Consider the following 23,960-nt stretch of genomic DNA (forward strand, 5'->3'; position numbering starts at 1 on the left):
ACCAGTGGAAATAGCGGCTCTTGCCTATTCAATGTTGTGGTTTCCGACAGCAATGAAGGCAGTTTCTAACAAAACAGATCTGACTTAAAACAAGTCAGATCTGTTTTGTTGGAAAGGGACCCTGGTTGTCAAATTCACGTCCGTTTTTGCCATTCCTCAGACTTTCCGACACTCGACAGTCAGAACATTGAATTCCGACTGTCGAGTTACTGTCGAGAGAAACTAAAACGGTAAATACTCCGTAATGGACAACTGGTAGTCAGTCCAAGGGCCACATGCAGCCCTCGGAACCTTAATCTGTGCCCCCCCCCCTTAACTCCATCCTGCTTTATTGTTTGACTGTTTTGCTTACTAATATATTATCTCTCTCTTTAATTAAATGTGTTGTAGTAACTTGTCACAATTTCAGGGACATACAGTTGGAGCCCTTGTCAACTTTGTTCCTTAGGTGGTGGCTCAGGATGGCTAGCCATGGCTACCCTATTGTTCTCAGCAGCAATGCAATACATAGAACAATACAGTAGGGGTTTAGCATAGTAATCCTATTACTCACTTAATCCAATTAACCGGCTAAATGAGGAGGGTTCCATCTGTATTTTTTATCATGTAACTTTCTGCGTATCTGTGAGTCTGGTATACTATGTTGACATTGTGCTCAGCATGTCGACATTGTGCTATAAATACTGTTGAAATATCCATATGGTCACAATGCTAACAAATCTTTACTGTGCCCCTATTGCTAACCTTAAACCTAACCCCAAAATGAATAGCAACATTTTCACTATGTTGACATGTCATACAGAATGTCGACATTATGTCCATGTTTACATTTTCAGATTTTAACATGGACAATGGCCCTTATTCAGATCTGATTGCAGTACAAATTTGTTCTCAAAATGTACAGTGTGCACTGCAGGTGGGGCAGATGTAACATGTGCAGAGAGAATTAGATTTGGGTGGGGTGTGTTGAACTGAAATCTATATTGCAGTGTAAAAATAATGCAGCCAGTATTTACCCGGCACAGGAACAAAATAACTCACCCAAATCTAACTCTCTCTATACATCTGCCCCAACTGCAGTGCACATGGTTTTGCCCATTTTGAGAACAAATTTGTACTGCGATCAGATCTAAATAAGGGCCTATGCCAGCATTTTAACTATGTCAACATCATATCTGTCAACAATCTGGTGTCAACAAGACTGCATTCGATTTTCATAGAGAGTCATTAGAGAGATGTTACGGTAACTTAACCCTCTCTGTCTCATCTATATTGTCTCAACCAAATACCACAGATGTCACAACCTAAATATATTCTCCTTTTGTGGTAGATCTTTCTAGTCGCACCATGCCATGGTGCGGCTTGATAGCGTTGAGTATATTTTCTGCATTTGCAAACAGAGCAAATAGATCGCACACGCAGCTTCTGCTGACTAAAATGATATGCAACACGTCTATATTCATTGAGTGACTGTATCTGCATATATAGTGCTACGTTATGTTCTAGTTCTTATTGCATATCAAATTAATCAGCATAAGCTGCTTGTGCTCTGTTTGCTCCAAGTCACACAGAGCTCAGATGTTATGGATAAATCAACTTGTATTGCATATAGGATAAATGTATGTGGACACATCTGTATGGGATAAAAACTGACTCCAGGGCATTTGTTTTATACATGCACGAGATCTTGAAATATCACGAGATCTCAGTACAATCTTAACTGCACGAGGGAGTCCATTTTCGGCAAGACAGTAGGTAACTTTAGGTAGCACTATGGGGGATAGTTTGGTTCACTCTTTCTGACAAGTTCCTTCTTAGATGGACAAAACCATGTGCACTGCAGGTGGGGACAGATGCTACTTGTGCAGAGAGAATTAGATTTGGGTGCGGTTTTAAATGAAATTGAGATCTATATTGCAGTGTAAAAATAAAGCAGCTAGTATTTACCCTGCACAGAAACAAAATAACTCACCCAAATCTAATTCTCTCTGCACATTTTACATCTGCCCCCCTGCAGTGCATATGGTTTTGTCCTTCTAAGAAGGAATTTTGTCAGAAAGAGTGAACTAGAATAAGACCCTATGTGTAACTAGACAAGTAATGAAAAGTTATGTTTAAGAGAAGCCAGATACACTGTTGGGAAAATCTCAGATTTCTCCTTATTTTGCCATTTAAAACATACCAGAGAAGCGGGAATAAGCCATGTTAAGGGTGAAAATTTAAGAAAAAAGGGGTTACGATACATTTGCCCCTAGGCAACAAGTTGGTTACTTCAATATCGTGGACTCTTACAGGGTACTTAACAGGGTCCTAATTTTGTTTAATTGAATTGACATTTTTTTTTTCATATAAAAAACGGTCTACATTGAATGTTGAACGATGAATGTTCTTATTTTAAACTGGCTCACAATTGGATCTGCTACTAGCGCTAGGGCTGTTGAGCCTGACTAGACATTGGACCTAAAATGGTTAAGACAGTGGGGTCTTGGTGGAAGGTGGTGGTGGTGGGAGTGTATATAAGATTATGCTTATCTCCCAACATGACTTACTCCAGTTCCAGCTCATGAACCCTGGTCGTCCTGCCTGCACTCCATACTGTCCTGCTCCCATTCTGATTGCTTGGTTCTGCTGCTGCATAAGAGGGACAGTGATTGATGTCAGTACATTCTGATTGGGGGATGCTTGACAAATGAGGGCTCGGGTACAGTATGCCCTGCATCCCCACCTTAATCTTGCTATAGACAATGGGATGAAGAAGGAAGATATATGGGAACAGTATATACTCTAGCTCTAATCAAAGTCATCTTAAAAAGAAAATGATTCTGTATACTGTGTACCACGCAAAATACATTATCTTACCACACAATCATTTACACTCTACATTGAATTATAAGTAGTGTTCCCGCTAGGCTGTTTTTAAGGGCCAAATGTGCCCTGCCCCTATGGCAGCGCCCCGCTAAAACAGCCTGCCTCCTCCTCTTATGGTGATACTGTGGAAGCCCGGCGCCGCAGTATATAGCAGTGCCCGGCGCTTCCCCGGCAGTGGAGAGCCTTCGGTGGGGCCGGGCCGCTCCTTTCAGTGACGACAGCCATGCATCATGCCCCTTTTCTTGATGTAGGTGACTGGGCCAGCCCCTTTTCATCACGCACGGCCCGGGCACGCCCCTTTAGTGATGTTGGCGGCCCGGGACCACCCAGAACAGTGACGTCGACGGGCCCGGTCCGCCACCTTGACGCTGCCCCCGTGCAGCGGCGCCCTGCCCGCCCCTGTTCCTAGAAGGAACACTAATAAGCATTCTCTTTTTATTTGCACTTTTAAAAAAAAAATGTCAGCAAGTGGGAAATGAAGACATTGTTAATGACAACCAGAGCTTGTTAGTTGCCTACTTGTGATTTGAAATATAAAGCAAAAAAAAAAAAGAAAAAATATATACAATGAACAAACTTTTAGCTAGTGGAAGAGAAAGTCAATAGAGTAAAATTGCAAGTCAAGAGACATAATTTAGATGACTTTTTGAAAAGAGACTTAATAAAAAAAATCTATGTAAAACAATCTAACAAACAATCTATAACAAACAATTTATATCTCTCTTCGACTCTTCGTCTGATAAATTGAAAATGCAATGTTCACATTCTTTTGCATAAACACAAACATTGCAGGGAACTTTTTGTTGTTGTTTTATATAATACTATATATTGTCCACACAGGAACTGCAGTGACAGCAGTCTGGTGCAAACACTTTCAGCCTTTGGGATGTGTTTCCTGTGTGGGTGCTTACTGTGGATAGGAACCCAATGAAAAGCTTTCTCCAATTAAAGTACAGAGGCCTGTTTATCATAACATCCAGCCCATCCTCTTCCAAGGAGCAAGATATTTGAACTCACATAGTGGGGACAGGTCGGTTCATGAAAATCCTCCAGTACCAATGCTTCAATATCTCTCATCAACTACAGTGGACCCTTGCCCTTACATTGCGGTCTTAAAACCCATATGTAGGTCCACTAAGAGTACTCAAAGAATTGTGCAGCCCTGTTTGGAGCACAAGCCAATGCTGTGCATGAATTCTAAGAGGTTCGAGACAGGAGACCACCACCTGGTGGTGTAGACAGATTAGTTGGGAACATCCACCTAGCCCAGCCTTGACTTTGGTTCAACTGGGGTAAAGGATGGGTGTGAAGCCCTAACTACCCGTTCCATAATGTGCCACCCTAGTGCCAAGGACAATTCAGGACTCGAGTGGGCCTATGGGCAGATGTCTCCATGGTCTGCTCTCCCACTGAGCAAAAAAGTGCACCAATAAACGCACAGAGTATCAGAAAGACTTTGACATTGTACCTGGCAGGACCACAGCATAGAGAGTTTGCAGGGCCCCAGTAATGAACAGGGGGCATGGTCTAAAAAGCCACAAAGGAGGCATTCTAATGGGAGGGCAGGAGGGGAAGGGCTCCTACTTCCTACCTTAAACGGTGTCATCTTACCGGTGAAATTTGCGCTAGAGAGCAAAGACTATGCGTTCAATGTGCGAGTGACATATGATTCCTAAGGAAGTGGGGAGGATTCGCTCATAAAGCCAGGAGGGGTGGGGCTAAAATTGCCTCCCCGTGAGGAACCATGATTAACTGTATTTACCATCATAGTGGCGGGGTCTAACGATGTTCCTACTTGGCTCCGCCCCCCTCAACCGCTTAACATCCTTGCTGCCTCACCTCTCCCCGGCTGTACTTTGTAAGGTGTTGCATTGCGTGGCCCTTGTGGAGCCATATAAATAAAGAAGAAGAAAATTTTGCTTAAAAAAAAATAAAAATAACGGCTATAAATCCCACCGCAAAGTCGTCAGAAAATCGATACTTTGCCAAAATCGGACAATATTACATTTCCCTATTCTTGCGTGATTTATTTTTATCTGTAAGCCGTGCAGACTCTAGGCTAAGTGCCTATACCCCAATGCAGTGTAATATATATGCAGATATTCATGACAATACACAGGAAGAAGCACAACGTGGAGACTCTCCGCAGAAGTCTACTCATGGTGTGTGAGATGATTGATCTGCATGCATGGCAATCTATTAGCATTTAATATGCCGTCTTTATTCCGGGAGGCACATTCGCGTTCCCTCAGTTCCCTTATTGAGCACCTGTGACAAGTTTGCAAATCTGGTTGTTTAGTTAAGAAGGCGCAATCCCTGCCTGATTTCAGTTCCTTGATTAGATAAAACAGTTTTTATATCTTAAAGTACTACAATCTGCGAAGACTTTTCTATCGAGCCTTTGCTGGAGGAGCTCAAGCCAGGATAAATATTATAAAATTATGCAGTCTGGCTTTTTATAATGCAAAATAACCTCCAGTAATTCTCTGGCTGGATGCGCAGGGAGACGTATAAGCAGGAGAAAATTCATAGTAGATGATATACATACACCTTTGATCCTCAGCTAGTTTGCTGAAGTTGATGAATACACGGAAGTGTGTGCGTCACGGCACACTGATTGTAGCGGGGCTCCCACTGGGTATGGGTCATAAGGTCGACATTAAAAAGGGTGACATTCAGGTCGACAATGAAAAAAGTTGACGTGGCTTGCGTCAACATAAGCCATAGGTCAACATTGAAAAGGTTGACATGAAAAAAGGTTGACATAAGATTTTCACATTTTTTGGCATCTATGTCAACATATGTCGACATGGGCACCGTATAAATATACCGCTTTGCTCGCCATGCTTCGAGCACAGTGCCTCGCGTATTCTCCTTCTATGTCCACTTGGATAGTATGTATGTAAAGCCACCTGTTTTGGAAAAAAATTTAAAAACTCATGTCAACTTTTTCATGTCGATCTTTCCCATGTCGAAAATTTTGATCATCTAAGGTATGTTGACCATTTTCATGTGTCAACCTATGGCCCGTCATTGAATAGTGTTAGATAGAGGGGGGGAGGGAGGGTGTTATTTGCACGCGCTTCCTATCAAAACGGCCGTGGACTCACAACAAGGTGTGTGGCCTCAATGGGAATGCTGTATCAGTATGATGTTTAGATGGTGATGTCTTAAAGAGGCAGAGGGTGATGAGAGAGAGAGAGGGGAGAGAGAGAGCGAGAGAGGGGAGAGAGAGGGTTATGGGGAGACAGTGATGTAAGGGAGATGCAGAGGGTAGGGCAGGAGGTAAAGAGGAGACATAGGGCGGTATTCAATGAGGCAGAATCGCCAAGTTTTATGGCGATTCTGTGTTTTTTTCGTGTGTGCCGGCGTTTTTTTGAGCTGAAAAAGCGAATCACCCTATTCAACGACTTCTATTCGCCGATGACGACCGGTGAATGAAGCACCAATCGCCAAATGTTATTCTCTACAAATCGCCGGTTTTTGTCTATAGGAATTTTCATGGGGATTCGCCGGTAGTCGACGGGAATCACCATGAATCGCCAAAAGTGTATTCAATGAGAAGTTGGCGATTCTTATTTCTTGTTTCATATCGCCGTTCCTCACCGAGTGTCCCTCGTCATCTTTTTATGGTGAACTTTGTTATGAACCTGTGAAAAAATTGGTTTTAAGTGTTTAATTTCACTCTGCAAGTGTAATCTAATATTATTTGCTGCCCTTGTGTGATGTGATGGTCGTAGAAGTGCTATACCAATATATATTTCATTTTTTCTGGTATTTTTTTTTTCTCCCACAAAGCACTGTTCTTACCCATGGTGCACCTCACTTACCCATGATTCTCCTCCCCACCTCACTCCTTCGTTTGGCCTTTGAGGAGATTACACAGCTTTTGCAGTCTGCTGTATTGGAATCGTTTTTTCAGGGTAATTTGCATTTTTCTTGCATTTCACTGCAATTTCTTACAGTACTGAAGCTGTTTAGGGAAACGCCGGATTGGCTGAGAATCGCCGTTGGGTGCGGCGATTCTCAGCCACGTTGAATAGGGTGACACAGCTAGTCCCGGCGACTCCCGACGAATCCCTACGCGTGGCGAATCGACGTAAAAAAAACGGCGAATGGCTGGCGATTCTGAAATCAGAATCGCCGTGACCAACGATTCACGTCATTGAATACCGCCCATAGTGTTAGGCGGAGAGGCAGTAGGTGACAGTGAGAGGCAGTGGGTGATGCTAGTGAATGGGTGACAGGGGAAGGAAGTGGGAAGCAGTGAGTGACAGCTGGGGGGTTGGTGGGAGGTTCAGATGACAGTGGCAGCTGGCAAGAGGTACAGGCAACAGCAGCGGCTGGTGCAGGTGACAGTGTGGGCTTTTGGAAGGTGCAGGTGACAGTGTTTGCTGCTGGAGTTTTTTGCTGAAAGCCAACTACCTGTTCACTGCCTCTGATCCCAAACATCCTGCAGTAGACCGGGAGAGGAGGTACCGGGGATCTCGACATGAGGTAGAGACAGGGCTCATTTTCATACAGAGGACCCCCTGCCACAACACTCTCAATTAGTGACACTTCTACCTCTACCAGCAGTGCATGAAACTCATAACCCCACCCTTCATTGCCATTCTGTAATGACGTCCTACAAATATTTCTATTTCCATTCGCAATGTGATTGACAGGAAGTAGCAGGCTGGTGGTAGAAATTAGCGATTTCACTCTAGCAGGGCGGAGCCTTAACTGTATGCTGGCTGTGTGAATTTCTGGCCATGCGATTAGGTCTGAATTGGGCCCATTGAGCCATCCCTGAGGTATGAGGCACAATTTATAAACAATAGAATACAATGTGTGCTGCATGTGAATTTCAAGTCAACGTTTAATGTAAAGATTTTGCTGTCATTGCTAATTAAACACCAATATGATACAGTATCTAGTGGATTGTTTAACCCCTTCCCGACATTTGACGTACATTTACGTCATGGCCGGGATGTACTTCCCGACACATGGCATAAATGTACGTCATGCCATTTAACTGTCACCGCGTCTATAGACACGGTGACAGTTTAAACATGTCTGCTGTCCCTGACAGCAGACATGTCCCTGCATGCCCAGGGGGGGTGGCGATGCCTCCCCCCCGTCGGCGATCGCTGTGATTGGCTGTTCAAATGTGAACAGCCAATTACAGCGTTTTCTGTGTACCGGCGAATAACGTTCGCCGGTAACACAGGGATCGGTGGTGATTGGTGCTGTAAAGTACAGCACCAATCACCACGGGGTGTAAGGGTGACACTGGTGTCACCCCACCTCACCCCACCCGCCCCCAAAGGCCGTGATTGGTTCGCCGGACCAATCACAGCCATGGAGGGTGATTTAAACTAACGGTGACTGCACTGCAGACGCCATTCCGGTCTGGAATTGCGTGCAGTGCGGTCACCGTACCTATCTGCCGTGATATACTGACCTGATCCTTGCAAAATACTTACCTGATCACCTGATCACCTGATCACTGCTTGTAGCGTGCTGGATGCTTCCTGGATCTGACTTCTTGTGACTTCCTGCTGCTGCTGCATTGTGATAGAGAGATAGAGAGAGATAGAGAGAGATAGAGAGAGATAGTGACAGAGAGTGCTATATTTTGTGTCTGCTACCCCCCCTTTTTGGGGGTGCAGGTTTTTTTTATATATATATAACTGTCAGTGCTGCTGCTGCAGTGTCATAGAGTGATAGATAGTGAGAGATAGTGAGAGATAGAGAGATAGAGAGAGATAGTGATAGAGAGTGCTATATTTTGTGTCTGCTACCCCCCCTTTTTGGGGGTGCAGGTTTTTTTTAATATATATAACTGTCAGTGCTGCTGCTGCAGTGTCATAGAGTGATAGATAGTGATAGATAGTGATAGATAGTGAGAGATAGAGAGATAGAGAGAGATAGTGACAGAGAGTGATATATTTTGTGTCTGCTACCCCCCCTTTTTGGGGGTGCAGGTTTTTTTTTTTTATATATATATATATAACTGTCAGTGCTGCTGCTGCAGTGTCATAGAGTGATAGATAGTGAGAGATAGTGACAGAGAGTGATAGAGAGTGCTATATTTTGTGTCTGCTACCCCCCCTTTTGTGCTGATCAGTATATCTGTGCTGATCAGCAACTTTTTGGGGGTGCAGGTTTTTTTTTTTTATATATACCTGTCAGTTGCTGCCAGTTGCACTGTCAGTTGCACCAAAGGTTGTGCACCTGCTGCCCCTCACTGGTAATCAGTGTCGCATCACTGATCACCTTTTTTTCTTTTTTTTGAGGGTGCTGTGGGGTCTTTTTGAAAAAAATTTTTTTGCACACACTGTGATTTTGTGGGTGTCCTGTGGCCACTGTGCGCTGATCAGTGACGTACATCACTGATCAGCTTTTTCGGCACAGGGTTGATCTATTTTTTTTTTTTTGATCAAATTCCTGTTGTCTTTGAGCGCTGTTCAGTGACGGACGTTACTGACCAACATCTGTGCTCAATTTTTGGCGCAGGACCTTTTTTTTTTTTTTTTTTTAACCCCTTCAATTTTTTTTTTTTTTTTTTATTGGGATCAAATTCCTGTATAAAGTATTTTTTTTTTTCTGCACTACATACACACTACACACTACATACCCCCCGTGTTGAAATAAAGTTTGTACCCCCCTACACTATACACGTGTTGAAACATTTCACTACCAGAAACACAAAAATAAAAATGGCATCCCAAATGTCATCCCAAATGTCATCCCAGTCATCCAGAAGAATGTATTCAGCGGAGGAGGCATATGCCATGCTTGCCTCTGACTCTGACACAGCCAGTGAGGCAAGCGGGGAATTTGAAGGATTCATCTTAAGCTCCTCTTCCTCCTCTAGTGATGAGGGACCCCCTCAAAGACGCCCCCGTAGAGCAGCTGAGACCCCCCCCCCCAATAATTGATCTCGTATGGACCCCACCACCAGACAATTTTGAGCCCCAGGTTCCTGAGTTTTTGGCCATCCCAGGAATCCAATTTGATTCCACAGGTCTCAGAGAAATTGACTTTTTCAAATTATTTTTCTCTGATGATTTTATAAATTTAATGGTGGACCAAACTAATTTATATGCCCAGCAGTTTATTGCTCAAAACCCCACGTCATCATTTGCTAGGTGGACCCCTGTAGATGCAGTAGAGATGATGACGTTTTGGGGTCTGGTGTTTCATATGGGCATAGTAAAAAAGCCAGAAATTAGGCAATATTGGAGTACAGATGTTCTGTACAGCACCACACTTTACCGTATGGCCATGACCCGGACTCGTTTTGAGTTAATCCTTAAATTTTTGCATTACAACGATAATGCACAGTGCCCACCCAGAGATGATCCCACCTTTGACCGGCTATTTAAAGTCAGGCCGGTCATTGATCATTTCAGTGCCAAATTTGCTGAGATGTACATCCCAGATAAATTCATTTGCATAGACGAGTCCCTTATACATTTTAAAGGAAGGGTTAAATTCCGCCAGTACCTTCCCAGTAAGAGGGCAAGGTATGGCATAAAAATGTATAAGCTGTGTGAAAGCACCTCAGGGTACACCCACAGGTTTAGGGTATATGAAGGGAAGGATTCAAGAATTGAACCGCCAGAATGCCCCCCCTCCCTCGTAGGTGTTAGTGGAAAAATTGTCTGGGATTTAGTGCACCCCTTCCTGGATAAAGGTTATCACCTCTATGTGGATAACTTTTACACTAGCATCCCCCTGTTTAAGGCCCTTGGTTCAAGAGGTACAGCAGCTTCCGGTACTGTGCGCAAGAACCAAAGAGGCTTCCCAAAAACGCACATTGCCCAAGTAATGAGAAGGGGTGAAAGCAGGGGAATATGCACCGAAAATATGTTGTTGGTCAAATATAAGGACAAGAGGGATGTCCTTATACTGACAACAATTCACGGAGACAGTACCACCTCCGTCCCTGTACGAGGTACCAGTACCCACACCTCAAAACCTAATTGTATCCTAGATTACAATAGGTACATGGGCGGAGTGGATCTTTCAGATCAGGTACTGAAGCCGTACAGTGCCCTGCGGAAAACAAAAATCTGGTACAAGAAGCTGGCCGTGTATATCATCCAGATGGCACTGTATAACGCTTATGTGCTATTCCGTTCTACCAGCCAGAGGGGGACATTTATGCACTTTCAAGAGGAAGTCATAAGGGCCTAATATTTGGGAACCAGCAGGCAGAGGGCCCCAGTACTTCTAGTACTGGCCCCCGTATTGTACCAGGGCAGCATTTTCCTGATGAAATCCCCTCCACTGGAAAAAAGGGCAGGACACAAAAAAGGTGCAAAGTTTGCTATAAAAAAGGAATAAGAAAGCAAACTATTTTCCAGTGTGACACTTGCCCCGACAAACCCGGCCTATGTATAAAGGAGTGTTTTAAAATATACCACACATCTATGGATTATTAGGTTCATCATTTCACCGTGCTTCGGGGGTCTTGCTAATGCCACATAGCACCCACCATTCATTCCACCAGAATCTGAGCCGCAAAATCCAAAAATCACTCCTTCCCTTCTGAGTCCTGCCATGCACCCAACTGGTATTTTTTGGTCACATGTGAGGCATTGCCATACTCGGGAGAAATTGGGGCACAGATTTTGGGGTGCTTTTTCGGTACTTGTGTATTATAACGGCGCCCGATTTCATCCAAATCGCATCCGATATCGCATCCGATTTATCGGCCGATTTGCGGCCGATTTTCTGCCGATTTTTGGCCGATTTGATCTGCGATGCGATTTTGCGTCCGATTTGCGTCCGATTTTCAGCCGATTTCTTGCCGATTTTCGGCCATTTCCTGATGATTTGCATGTTATTCCATCCTTGCACACCCCCAGGTACTATGCGATGGTATGCGATGTGATTTTCGGGAAAATGCCCCTGATTGTACAATTAAATATCGCATAGCAACGCATGCCAGCAAGTGGCATGCGATGCGATGTGATTCGCAATGTTAAATGCACCCCCATTGTTAACGCCACCCCCACTATCAACGCCAACCCGAAGCGTGGCGAGGGGCGGCGGTACGCGTCCTCCGACCTTTTCTTACCCCCACTATCCACGTCGGCGTGGAGTTGATTTTAGATAGTGTGGCGAGCGCAGCGAGCCACCGAGCCCGAAGCGTGGCGAGCGGACGCGGATTACTTTACATGTATTCCGCGTCCCCTCGCGGGGCTCGCTGCGCTCGCCACGCTTCGGGCTCGGTGGCTCGCTGCGCTCGTTACACTATCTAAAATCAACTCCACGCCGACGTGGATAGTGGGGGTATGAAAAGGTCGGAGGACGCGTACCGCTGACCCTCGCGGGCTCGCTACGCTCGCCACGCTTCGGGTTGGCGTTGATAGTGGGTGTGGCGTTAACAATGGCGGTGCATTTAACATTGTAAGCACCCATCAGGGTGATTGTACAATTAGAAATCGAATCGCTTCACATGCATCGCATGGCATGCATCACATGCCACTATATTGCATGCGATGCACTACGATGGTATTCGGGGGTGTGCAATAATTGAACAGCATGCAAATTGGCCGGAAAAAGTGAAAAATCGGTCGAAAATCGGCCGAAAATCGGCCGCAAAATCGGCCGCAAAATCGCATCCGATTTTTCCATGCGATTTGCGGCCGATTTTCGGCCGATTTTCGGCCGATTTCGTGGGCGCCGTCAAAATACACAAGTACCGCTTTTTCTCCTTCATACCTTCTGAAAATGAAAAATTTTGAGCCAGAACTGCATTTTTGTGTAAAAAAATGTAATTTTTCATTTTCACTGCCCAGTTGTATCAAAATTGGTGAAACCCCTGGGGGTTTGAAATGTACACTATACCCCTAGATGAATTCCCTGAGGGGTGTAGTTTGCAAAATGGGGTCACTTGTGGGGGGGTTCCACTGTATTGGTGCTTTGGGGGTCTTGCTAATGCGACATAGCACCCACCAACATTCCACCAGAATTTGTGCTGCAAAATCCAAATATCACTCCTTCCCTTCTGAGTCCTGCCACTTTTTGGTCACACATGAGGCATTGCCGTACTCGGGAGAAATTGGGGCACAGATTTTGGGGTGCTTTTTCTCCTTCATACCTTCTGAAAATGAAAAATTTTGAGCCAGAACTGCATTTTTGTGTAAAAAAATGTAATTTTTCATTTTCACTGCCCAGTTGTATCAAAATTGGTGAAACCCCTGGGGGTTTGAAATGTACACTATACCCCTAGATGAATTCCCTGAGGGGTGTAGTTTGCAAAATGGGGTCACTTGTGGGGGGGGTTCCACTGTATTGGTGCTTTGGGGGTCTTGCTAATGCGACATAGCACCCACCAACATTCCACCAGAATCTGTGCTGCAAAATCCAAATATCACTCTTTCCCTTCTGAGTCCTGCCACTTTTTGGTCACACATGAGGCATTGCCATACTCGGGAGAAATTGGGGCACAGATTTTGGGGTGCTTTTTCTCCTTCATACCTTCTGAAAATAAAATTTTTTAAACCAGAACTGCATTTTTGTGTAAAAAAATGTAATTTTTCATTTTCACTGCCCAGTTGTATCAAAATTGGTGAAACCCCTGGGGGTTTGAAATGTACACTATACCCCTAGATGAATTCCCTGAGGGGTGTAGTTTGCAAAATGGGGTCACTTGTGGGGGGGTTCCACTGTATTGGTGCTTGGGGGGTCTTGCTAATGCGACATAGCACCCACCAACATTCCACCAGAATCTGAGCTGCAAAATCCAAAAATCACTCCTTCCCTTCTGAGTCCTGCCATGCACCCAAATGGTATTTTTTGGTCAAAAGTGAGGCATTGCCGTACTCGGGAGAAATTGGGGCACAGATGTTGGGGTGCTTTGTCTCCTTCATTCCTTGTGAAAATGAAAAATTTTGAGCCAGAACTGCATTTTTGTGTAAAAAATGTAATTTTTCATTTGCACAGCCCAGTTGTATCAAAATTGGTGAAACCCCTGGGGGTTTGAAATGTACACTATACCCCTAGATGAATTCCCTGAGGAGTGTAGTTTGCAAAATGGGGTCACTTGTGGGGGGGGTTCCACTGTATTGGTGCTTGGGGGGTCTTGCTAATGCGACATAGCACCCACCAACATTCCACCAGAATCTGAGCTGCAAAATCCAAAAATCACTCCTTCCCTTCTGAGTCCTGCCATGCACCCAAATGGTATTTTTTGGTCACATGTGAGGCATTGCCGTACTCGGGAGAAATTGGGGCACAGATTTTGGGGTGCTTTGTCTCCTTCATTCCTTGTGAAAATGAAAAATTTTGAGCCAGAACTGCATTTTTGTGTAAAAAATTTAATTTTTCATTTTCACTGCCCAGTTGTACCACAATTGGTGAAACCCCTGGGGGTTTGAAATGTACACTATACCTCTAGATGAATTCCCTGAGGGGTGTAGTTTGCAAAATGGGGTCACTTGTGGGGGGGTTCCTAAATTTTAGCATCTTATGGTGCCTAGAAACCTACATGGTGCCTAAAAAATAATCTCATAAAAAGGAGGCTCCAAAATCAAGTAGGTGCTCCTTCTATTATGAAGCCTGTAGTTTGGTCAACGTGCACACTAGGGCCACATATAGGATATTTATGAAAACAAAAGAATTGGGGGAATCAATTTTTAGTCACATTTCTCTAGTAAAATCTACTGTGTTCCTTAGAAAAATGTATTAAAATTGCAAATCTGCCAAAAAAATGAAATTTTGAAATTCCACCTACACTTTGTTTTAATTCCTGTGAAACACCTAAAGGGTTAACAAACTTCCAAAATGCTGTTTTGAATACTGTGAGGGGTGCAATTTTTGAAATGGCATCATTTATGGGGGTGTCTCACATACAAGTCCCTCAAAGTCACATCAGAACTGAACTGGTCCCTAAAAAAATCAGTGTTTGAAATTTTCTTGAAAATTTGAGAATTTGCTATTCATATTGTAAGCCTCCTAGTGTCCAAAAAAATTAAAAGGAAGTTGAAATAATGATGGAAACATAAAGTAGACATATGGTCTATGTTAGTTATTAACTATTTTGAGTGGTATGATTATTTGTCTCACAAGCAGAAAATTTAACATTTTGCAAATCGCTAAATTTTCCATTTTTTTACGACATTTTGGTATTTTTCACAAAAAAACACAGACTGTATCGACCCAAATTTACCACTAATTTGAAGTACAATGTGTCACGAGAAAACAATCTCAAAATCACTGGGATAAGTAAAAGCAAAAAAAAGTTATCCCCACTTAAGTGATACATGTCAGATTTGAAAAAAAAAGGGCTCTGTCAGGAAGGCAAAAACTGGCTGTGTCAGGAAGGGGTTAAAGTAAATTGCACCTGAAATGAATGTACTTTTAAGCCTACTCATATCAATAAAACTGCATTACAGTATTTGTTGCAAACTGACTCCATACTGCAATGTAATGTATGTGTGCCTGCTGCTGTGTACTTTTAATGTGAACAGTAGAGTTAAGGGAGGAGGTGACAAGAGATACATGTTAGATGAGATTTGCAGATCACAAGTAGATAGGATAGAAAAAGTTTAATATGCCTATGTTCCATCAAACATTCAAAGACCATATGAAAACAATAATTTGCCAATCATGTGGTAATGCGAATAAATTACATTGAAATCATTTTCTGAAGAACGTCCTTGCCTTTTCTACACACTGGACAGTTATACTGCTTTCAGATCACAAAATCCAGGGTCGAACCCGGTATCAGGACACAGGTCCGTCCGACTCGGCATTTGCCCTGAATCCGGCTTTCAGCGACCCGGCTTATTGTCGGGTCGCTTGACGTCATCTGGGGGGGGGGGGGGGGCTGGGCAGAACAGCGGCATCTCAGAAGGGGGCAGGGGAGGAGGCAGCACTAAGGTCAAGCTGCTGCCTGATCCATAGAAGTAAACGGTAACTGGATCACTCAACCCGGGTTACCCGTTTACACTGCCCAGCAACCCCAGGGCCGACCCGGTTCGAACCCTTCTTTTTACCCGGGTCGGAATGCCGGGTTGCTGGATCCAGTATTTTTTTTTTAAAAGCCCTTTCACACCGCACAGGGACCCGGAACGGACCCAGATTATTCATGCAGTGTGAAAGCGGTATTATAATATTCTAGAAAGAGAGGACAATGCTGAGACATTAGGAGCTAGTGAGGCATGTAGAGTGCATGGGATGGGAGCTGGTACCACAGGCTATAGTGTAGAGGTAGGTATCAGAGAGCTTCACATACTGTACAGTATGTTCCACAAGTGGGGGAAGCATGGAGCCCACTGTATCATAATGCTTCCACCTGCAATAATAGCTTAACCCTTTTAGGTCCAACGTCTAGTCAGGATCAACAGCCCTAGCGCTAGTAGCACATCCAATGGTGAGTCACTTTAAATCTGAACATTAACAAAGTTTAACATTCAATGTAGACCATTTTTGAATAATACAAAAAAAAAGACAATTAATAAAAAAAAAATTAAACCAGACTTTGAATTTGGACTGAAAAGGGTTAATATTAAATTGTATGATAACCGTTACTATGATGCCTGCAACTGGTTGGGATGCGGTCATTTGGTCGAATGCATTATGGTCGAATGTCATTACATCGAATCCATTAGGTCGAATTGCTAAAAGGTCGACATGATTCTAGGTCGACATGGAAAAAGGTCGAAATGATTCTAGGTCGAAAGGTCATTAGTTCGACAGGTCATTAGGTCGACAAGGTCATTAGTTCGACATTGTCTAGGTCGACATTCACAAAGTCGACATGGGGTTTTTCACTGTTTTTTGAGCCGACATGTGCTGACAGGCAGTATTTCATGCCCTACCATCCACTAGGGCGTGGTGGGAGAATAAAATAGTGTGCCGAGCGTAGCGAGGCACCGTGCCCGACGCATAGCGAGCGCATGCAGTGCACTTTAAACTGTGTCCATGTCGACTGTGTTGACATTCAGGTAAAAAAACAGTGAAAAACCCCATGTCGACTTTGTGAATGTCGACCTAGACAATGTCGAACTAATGACCTTGTCGACCTAATGACCTATCGAACTAATGACCTTTCGACCTAGAATCATTTCGACCTTTTCCCATGTCGACCTAGAATCATGTCGACCTTTTAGCAATTCGACCTAATGGATTCGATGTAATGACATTCGACCATAATGCATTCGACCAAACGATCCCAACCCAACTGGTTATATAATAACAATAGTAATAACAATAACAATAATCTTTACTTACAGATCTGATGCTTTCAAAATGTCCGTCTTCTTTTTCAAAATCGACAGGTTGTTCATTCAGTGTCCAGAAGAAACTGACGTCAAGCAGCGGATCGTGAACCGCCTTACAGCTGAGCACCACACTCTCTCCAACAGTCAGTTCCGTCCTCTTTGGCATGAGTTCTATCTTTGTAGGTTCTGCAGGGAATCAGTAACAAGTCTGGGTTCTAGTTACGTTTGCAGATTGCACATATCCACTACTGTACTTGACGGGAATGTCGTCACAATACCAACACTAGCAGTATTCCAACAATCAGTAAACATGTCGCCATTCTCAATGTCAATATGGGCATAATGTTGACATGGGCCCTTATTCTGATTGACGCGGACTTTACCGCGTACTTACGGATCGCGTCTTTATGGCGTCTGCGCATGCGTGGAGAACGCTACGCGCATGTGCCACGCCTTGACTCGGTACCAGTTCGGGCAAATCCCGTCCAAAACTGTTCACCGCTATCAGTCGGGAAATAGGGGCGTATTATGGGCGTCATGCGGAATGACACATGGGCGTAGTTTCAAAGTGGGCAAAACGGGGCGGAAACATGGGCGGACACGGGGGAGTACACTTATGTTGGGGGGCGTACATTCGGAAACCACTCCGAATGCACGCGATCAAAAAGGGCAGAAATGTGCGGTGTCCACAAGTGTACTATTGCTTTGCGGACACCACTCGTTCATGCGGTAGGCGAACGTACGCCTAATGACTACAAGCATTAACACCTGAACCCAATAGAATCGACTCCTTTACTCATTACTCACTAATAGGACGCTTGTCAGTGCTTTAATTGAAACCATTGCACTTCAATTGCTGTAAGGGTTAATGTGTGCAATGCATGTGTTAGGCATGCTTGTAAGGATATATTGGAATCTAATTGATTCCAATTCCAAATAAGCATTTTTTTATCAGGATAGGTAATTGAATAAGTGGGTCATGTGATGTATAGCAGAAGATACTTCATAGTGGGTTGTTTGGCGTAAATACTCCGCTTACGTGCGGTAGCACCGCTTGGCTCCCGTTCGGATGCGGTATTCCCGAGCATACTCTGTAATACTCTGTAATACCGTGCCGAATCGGAGTGTTTCTCCCGCACACGCATGCTTTGTATGTCGTCCGTAAACACGCCCTGTTCTTAAAGAGTGAGTCCGTCCGAATGCGGAGGACCCGTGGGCGTTTCTACGGACGATGGCCGCACGCGGCAAAACACCGTGGCGTGCGGACCGCACCGTAAGAATGCGGGAATATCCGCACCGATCAGAATAAGGGCCATGGTGATTATGTTGACATTATGATTGTTGACATCATACAACACTACAAATTTAGGGTTAGTATTGAGGCTATCACACTGTAATGTTGAAATGCCACAATGTATCTTCCTTTCGCTTCTTGAAAATATCCATGAAAGTTATGTTATGACGTTATGTACTGACAAAATTATATAAGTGACCATCAAAATACCTTTGCGTTCAAAATACCAACATTTTTAATGCTGACATGGTCAAAATGCCAACACGGTCAAAATGCCAGCATTTAAAATGTCAACATCTCAAAAAGTCAACATGAGTTTTTCTTAGAAACTTGTTCTTAATTCACGATCCAAGTAGGCACAGAGTTAAATTATATTAGTGAGTGCAGCGAGCCATGCGAGGGGACACGGTACACTTATATGTTTATGTCCATGTCGACATAAACACCTCCAAAAACCATGTTGACTATTTGGAAAATTGACCCTTTTAATGCCAACATTTGGACAGTGTCGGCATTTTGACCATGTTGGCATAATGAATGTCCTTAATTTGAACATGTCAGTGTTTTGACTGTCTGACAATGCTTGTCGGTATTTTGAATGAAGGGAAATCATACTGGACCCTATTATGCATGTTACCACGCAAGACACAATGGTGACACAATGGTGACATGACGGCGACACGATGGCGACATGATGACGTTACTAAATGCAATAGGTCACAATACCTGTAACGGATACGACTGTTGTAATTTCTGCGGAACCAAACAGGTTCTCCCCTCTGCATATGTACTTTCCTTCATCTGATTTAGTAGCGTTTAAGATCCGTAAACTTCCATCTGCAATAAGCGCTACCCTGAAAAGAGAGAGTCAGTTATTCTAGATGCAGCCACTGAGAACCAGCAAGAGGCTACAGGTGTATACAATGCTGTACACTCCTCTGGGGCAGGGATACAGGGCAGCCGAGAGGGGGGGGGGAGCAGGTACTAATTACCCAGGCCCAGGCTTGCTGGTGGGGCCATTGGTCCAACCCCCCCCCCCCCACACACACACACACACACACAAAATTCTCCCTCCGTCTCTCTCTCTCGAGCAGCACACACATACAGCATGTGCTGTGTTGACATCAGGCTCAGCATGAGTGTCTCACTGACAGCGTGAGAGCTCATGCTGAGCCTGCTATCAGCACAGCACATGCTGTGTGTGCTGCTGCTGAGGGGGGCAACAATAACAATCCCCCCACCTGTCCGTTGACTTTAAAGTGTGTTTTCAACCCCCTAAATGTTTTGGGGGCTTGGCCTAATCGCAGGGGTTGCCACGCCTCCCGCAATTAGAGCACACACCCCAAATTTTACCGGGGCCCGGCATACCTCTCGGCTGCCCTGCAGGGATTATGGGGAATGGTGAAATACAGGGGGTTATTCTGGTTGATTCACAAGGCTGCGAATTCGCATCCTTGCGAGTCCACACAGTAACATGCATTTGTAGCCTAGTGGGATCCACCCACATCATTCGATGGTCGGCGATCATCAGCTGCAGGGGGCACACGTATAATCAGACACTGCAAATGGACCAGAATAAGACCCATATTCTGTACAACGCTGCATAATATACTATATAAATAACGGTTAAGAAATAAATAAATGAATAAATAACTGTTGATATTATTATTATTATTATTATTATTATTATTATTATTGCTATTATTATTATTGTTATTACTATTATTGCTATTATTATTATTGTTGTTGATAATAATAATAATAATAATAATAATAATAATAATAATAATAATGATAATAATAATAATAATAATAAGTAAGATTATATCATTATTGAACATATATAATAGAATAGGAAAGATCTCCATCTGGAAAAAAAAAAGAACGAATAACACATACACCAATTAACCAAACTGAGAATGCCTTCCTAATGCTGTGACATATGAGAAAATGTAACTTTTCAAAATACATTTTTTAATAGTAAAGTATATAACAGGTATGGGTCATTGGATCCACCCAATTTAGGTCAACATGTGCTGACCACTGAAGGTTGACAGGTCTAAGTCAAAAACTGAAATAGGTAGAAATGGGTACAGTATGGTTGACTGAAGGCCAACACAAGCACTAGGTCGGCAGTAAAAAGGTTGACATGGGTTTGTCACAATCCCCCCCCCCCCAAATGTCGACACCATTGGCACCATCTAAGTGTACCGCGTCTCCTTGCATGGCTCGCTGCACTCGCCATGCTTTGGGCACAGTGCCTCGCTGCATTTGGCACACTATTTCTCCCCTCCCCCCACGCTGTAGTGGATGGTAGGGTATGAAATACCTCTTGTCGGCACATGTTGGCTTAAAGAACGTAAAAAAACTCACATCGACTTTTTTTTACTGTCGACCTAATGCTTGTGTTGACCTTCCCCATGTCAACCTATTTCACGTATCAACCTAAGGCTTGTCAACATTCAGTGGTCGACCCAATGCATGTCGAGCGTAATGACTGCATCCCATAAAATAAAAGTTTATAATCTTTAAAACTTTTCTTTTTGACATTCTGGCAAATGGTTTATTTTTGGATAAACAGTAATCGTGTATCTCAGCTATGGGCTTAAGCAGATGCTATATGACAGATGTTGAGTAAATAAGACTGATTCAGAGTTGGTCGCTGTTGTGCGAATTCGCAGATCACGTGATTATCAAATGACTGCGCATGCATATAGATTGTAGCGTGTACACGCAAAGCAAAATAGCAACAGGAATATTGAATGGATCTAATCGCAATCCACTCGCCATTTGGGGGCGGCAACCAGCCATTTTCTGGGAATGTAAAAAAAAAAAAAGCAGGTGTGCCCAGACGTTTTAAGGGAGGGTGTGCGACCAGCGCTGGCCCCGATCAGCCTGTATCTGTTGCAGAGTTGTGGGATGGTCAGACTTACTCTATACTTACTGTCTTTTAAAGATGCCTCTCCAAGAGAAGCCTGGAGAGGAGACCTAATGCTGCTCTTCAGGGGCAGGGACAAGGATGATGTCACAATGCCCCGCCCCCAATCCACACAAACTCCTCCATTCATGGTTCCGCAGGGAAGGGGCAGAGCTAAAATTATGAGATTTGTGTCATTTTAATCCTGACCCCTCCCCCTTAGTCTCACAAATTCCACAAATCAGCGGCTTCAGGGGAAGGGGCAGTGGGGGGTGCTTTGGGGAGCATGCGTGAGACTTGCCCACCTTCACGGGGGCCGGGAGGAGGACCGGATTTTCGTAAGCCTCCCGGCCATTCTGAGAGGGTGGGCAAGTATGACTTACTCACATTTGCCAAGACTGGAAAAAAATAATTTGATGGTTTTGGAATTGCGTATGGATGTGCAACAGGATAGCAATATTTTCCCAATTTACTTACAGGTTTGCACTGGGCAGGTTTTCTATCTGTCTGGGCAGTGGCTATCTATTGGCGGTCATCTGCAACTTTGCAGATGAGCAGTCAGGCCTGAATCAGGCCCTTTGTACGCAGGGGCTGTGCATAATTATGATAAAGCCGCAGGTGGCGTCTTTAGTCCACTGCTACTTTCTGTTATCCGCTGCTGCATTCAAAGACCCAGCATCGGATCCGCTGTGTGAACCGGCGCCAGTGAAGCTTCATTCATGGCTTTAGCTTGAACATAAAACAGGGATGACGCCCCCTTTTCCAGAAGTGTGTCTGCAAAGGCTAGCAGCTTTTCACACATGCAGAGGGTATTGGGGCACTGTGAGGCCAGATCACATCCCCAGATCTGCTCATGTGCAGTGCGACTCTGAGCATGTGTAGATCCATGGCCATTAGTCATTTGCAAAAAAAAAAAAAGAGGACCAACATACAAACCTCCAAGTTACAGTATGTTTAACCCTTTGAATGCCAAATTAATTTCTCCAAATAGGTGTGAAAATGACCAAGCAAACATTTGTATTCATCATAATGACCGGTAATGTTACCTTATATAAGAAATATTATCTTTTTTTGCACAACATTCTTTATTTGAATTTATATAACAAATGTGAGCTGGCGTTGTTAGCGGATATTTTGAACATCTCTCACAGAACTATTGGCACTCAAAGAGTTAAAGTTTAATACGGTAATTCAAATGTTTGATTACACAGTAGGCTGCCATTATAGGTTTGCTACAGCTAATACTTATTTCTGCTCAGATTCCCCCAGAGTGATTTAAATACTCAAGTGTGATTTCAACTTAACAAATTGTTTACAGGACCACACATTAATACACCAACAACCACACACATAAATAGACTGGGGTCTATATTGTAAAACATCGCACATGAAGACATGATGTATCCTAGTGCTACAACCGCACTTTAAGGACTGCCTGCCCTAACACAATACAGTCAAATAAGAGACTTTTCTTACGTTTGATGTCTAACATTGTCAGTGGGATATCAGCTTTGTAACTAGGGTTCTGTGAGTGTTGCCGCCATAGAGAGCGGAGGACTCTTAGGTTGGCAAAATTGCTGTGGCAGTGCTGCTGGAAGACTACATCGGACTTGGGGCATACGCACAGGTGTAGACCAAAGTAGATTGATACACTTTCTTTCTCAGTCTGTACTTATGTTTCTTGCTGTCAGTTTTAGGCCATTAAAACACAATAATCGGCGCTGGCGCTATCCGCTCAGCAGATCCTGCAAAGAAGGGAGGCGCCGGGCTGAAGAGGCGCTCTTCTCCCTGCTCTGCAACACTGCTGTTGTCGGCTGTCCAGCTCCTGTCTCTCAAACTGAACAGGAGTCAGATAGGTAGCGGCGCCAATAGCGCTAAGCGCGGCGCAGACAGCGTCAAATGTGGCTCCGGTCTCTCCTCTACTCCCCTGCTTCTAGAGATGGGTCGTTCGCGAACGAACCAGATCTTTTGAACGGATCCCATCCAAGAACGAGTTAGCTGCCGATCCCAAAAAGGTGATCCGTTTCAGTTTCGTTTTCCATTACAATGCATTTTCCTGATGTCAGTGCTGCCACCTGTGACAGCAGAGATGTACTACCTCTGGAGACTAAGTACAGTGCTGTGACTACAGAGGTGATTCTGGTTGGTGCGTAAATTTCCGAATTCTTTCGGAGCAGACCGCACGCCACGCTGTGCGGACATTGGGCCTTATTTTGGTTCATTCTTTCTGACAAAATCCTTCTTAGATGGGCAAAACCATGTGCACTGCAGGTGGGGCAGGTGTTACTTGTGCAGAGAGAATTAGATTTGGGTGGGGTTTTACTTCAAAGTGAGATCTATATTGCAGTGGAAAAATAAAGCAGTCAGTATTTTCCCTGCACAGAAACAAAATTACTCACCCAAATCTAATTCTCTCTGCACATGTTACATCTGCCCCCCCTGCAGTGCACATGGTTTTGTCCATCTAAGAAGGATTTTGTCAGAAAGAATGAACCAAAATAAGGCCCATTGTAAGAAGAAACGCCCACAGGTCCTCCGCATTCGGACGGACTCACTCTTTAAGAAGAGGGCGTGTTTATGGACTACACAGATTCTGCACGGTCTTACAGCGTCAGAACGGACGGGAAGCTGGCCGTACGCACCGATGCGGTGTATT

At 44.1% G+C, this 23,960-nt stretch overlaps 1 protein-coding gene across 1 annotated transcript in view; it reads right to left on the reverse strand.

The window, feature by feature from the left end:
- Nucleotides 1-23,960, reverse strand: part of CNTN5 (contactin 5) — a 1,198,205-nt gene that overhangs the window by 147,922 nt on the left and 1,026,323 nt on the right. Inside the window, exons 15-16 of the mRNA XM_083170083.1 lie at nt 19,114-19,241; nt 17,104-17,279 (exon numbers count right to left, since the gene is read on the reverse strand). Of these exons, the coding sequence (XP_083026209.1) occupies nt 17,104-17,279; nt 19,114-19,241 (304 nt within the window). The remainder of the gene's footprint in view (nt 1-17,103; nt 17,280-19,113; nt 19,242-23,960) is intronic.

The sequence above is a fragment of the Crinia signifera genome, chromosome 2 (assembly GCF_055691185.1).
Source record: "Crinia signifera chromosome 2, ASM5569118v1, whole genome shotgun sequence".
NCBI classification, from domain to species: Eukaryota; Metazoa; Chordata; class Amphibia; order Anura; family Myobatrachidae; genus Crinia; species Crinia signifera.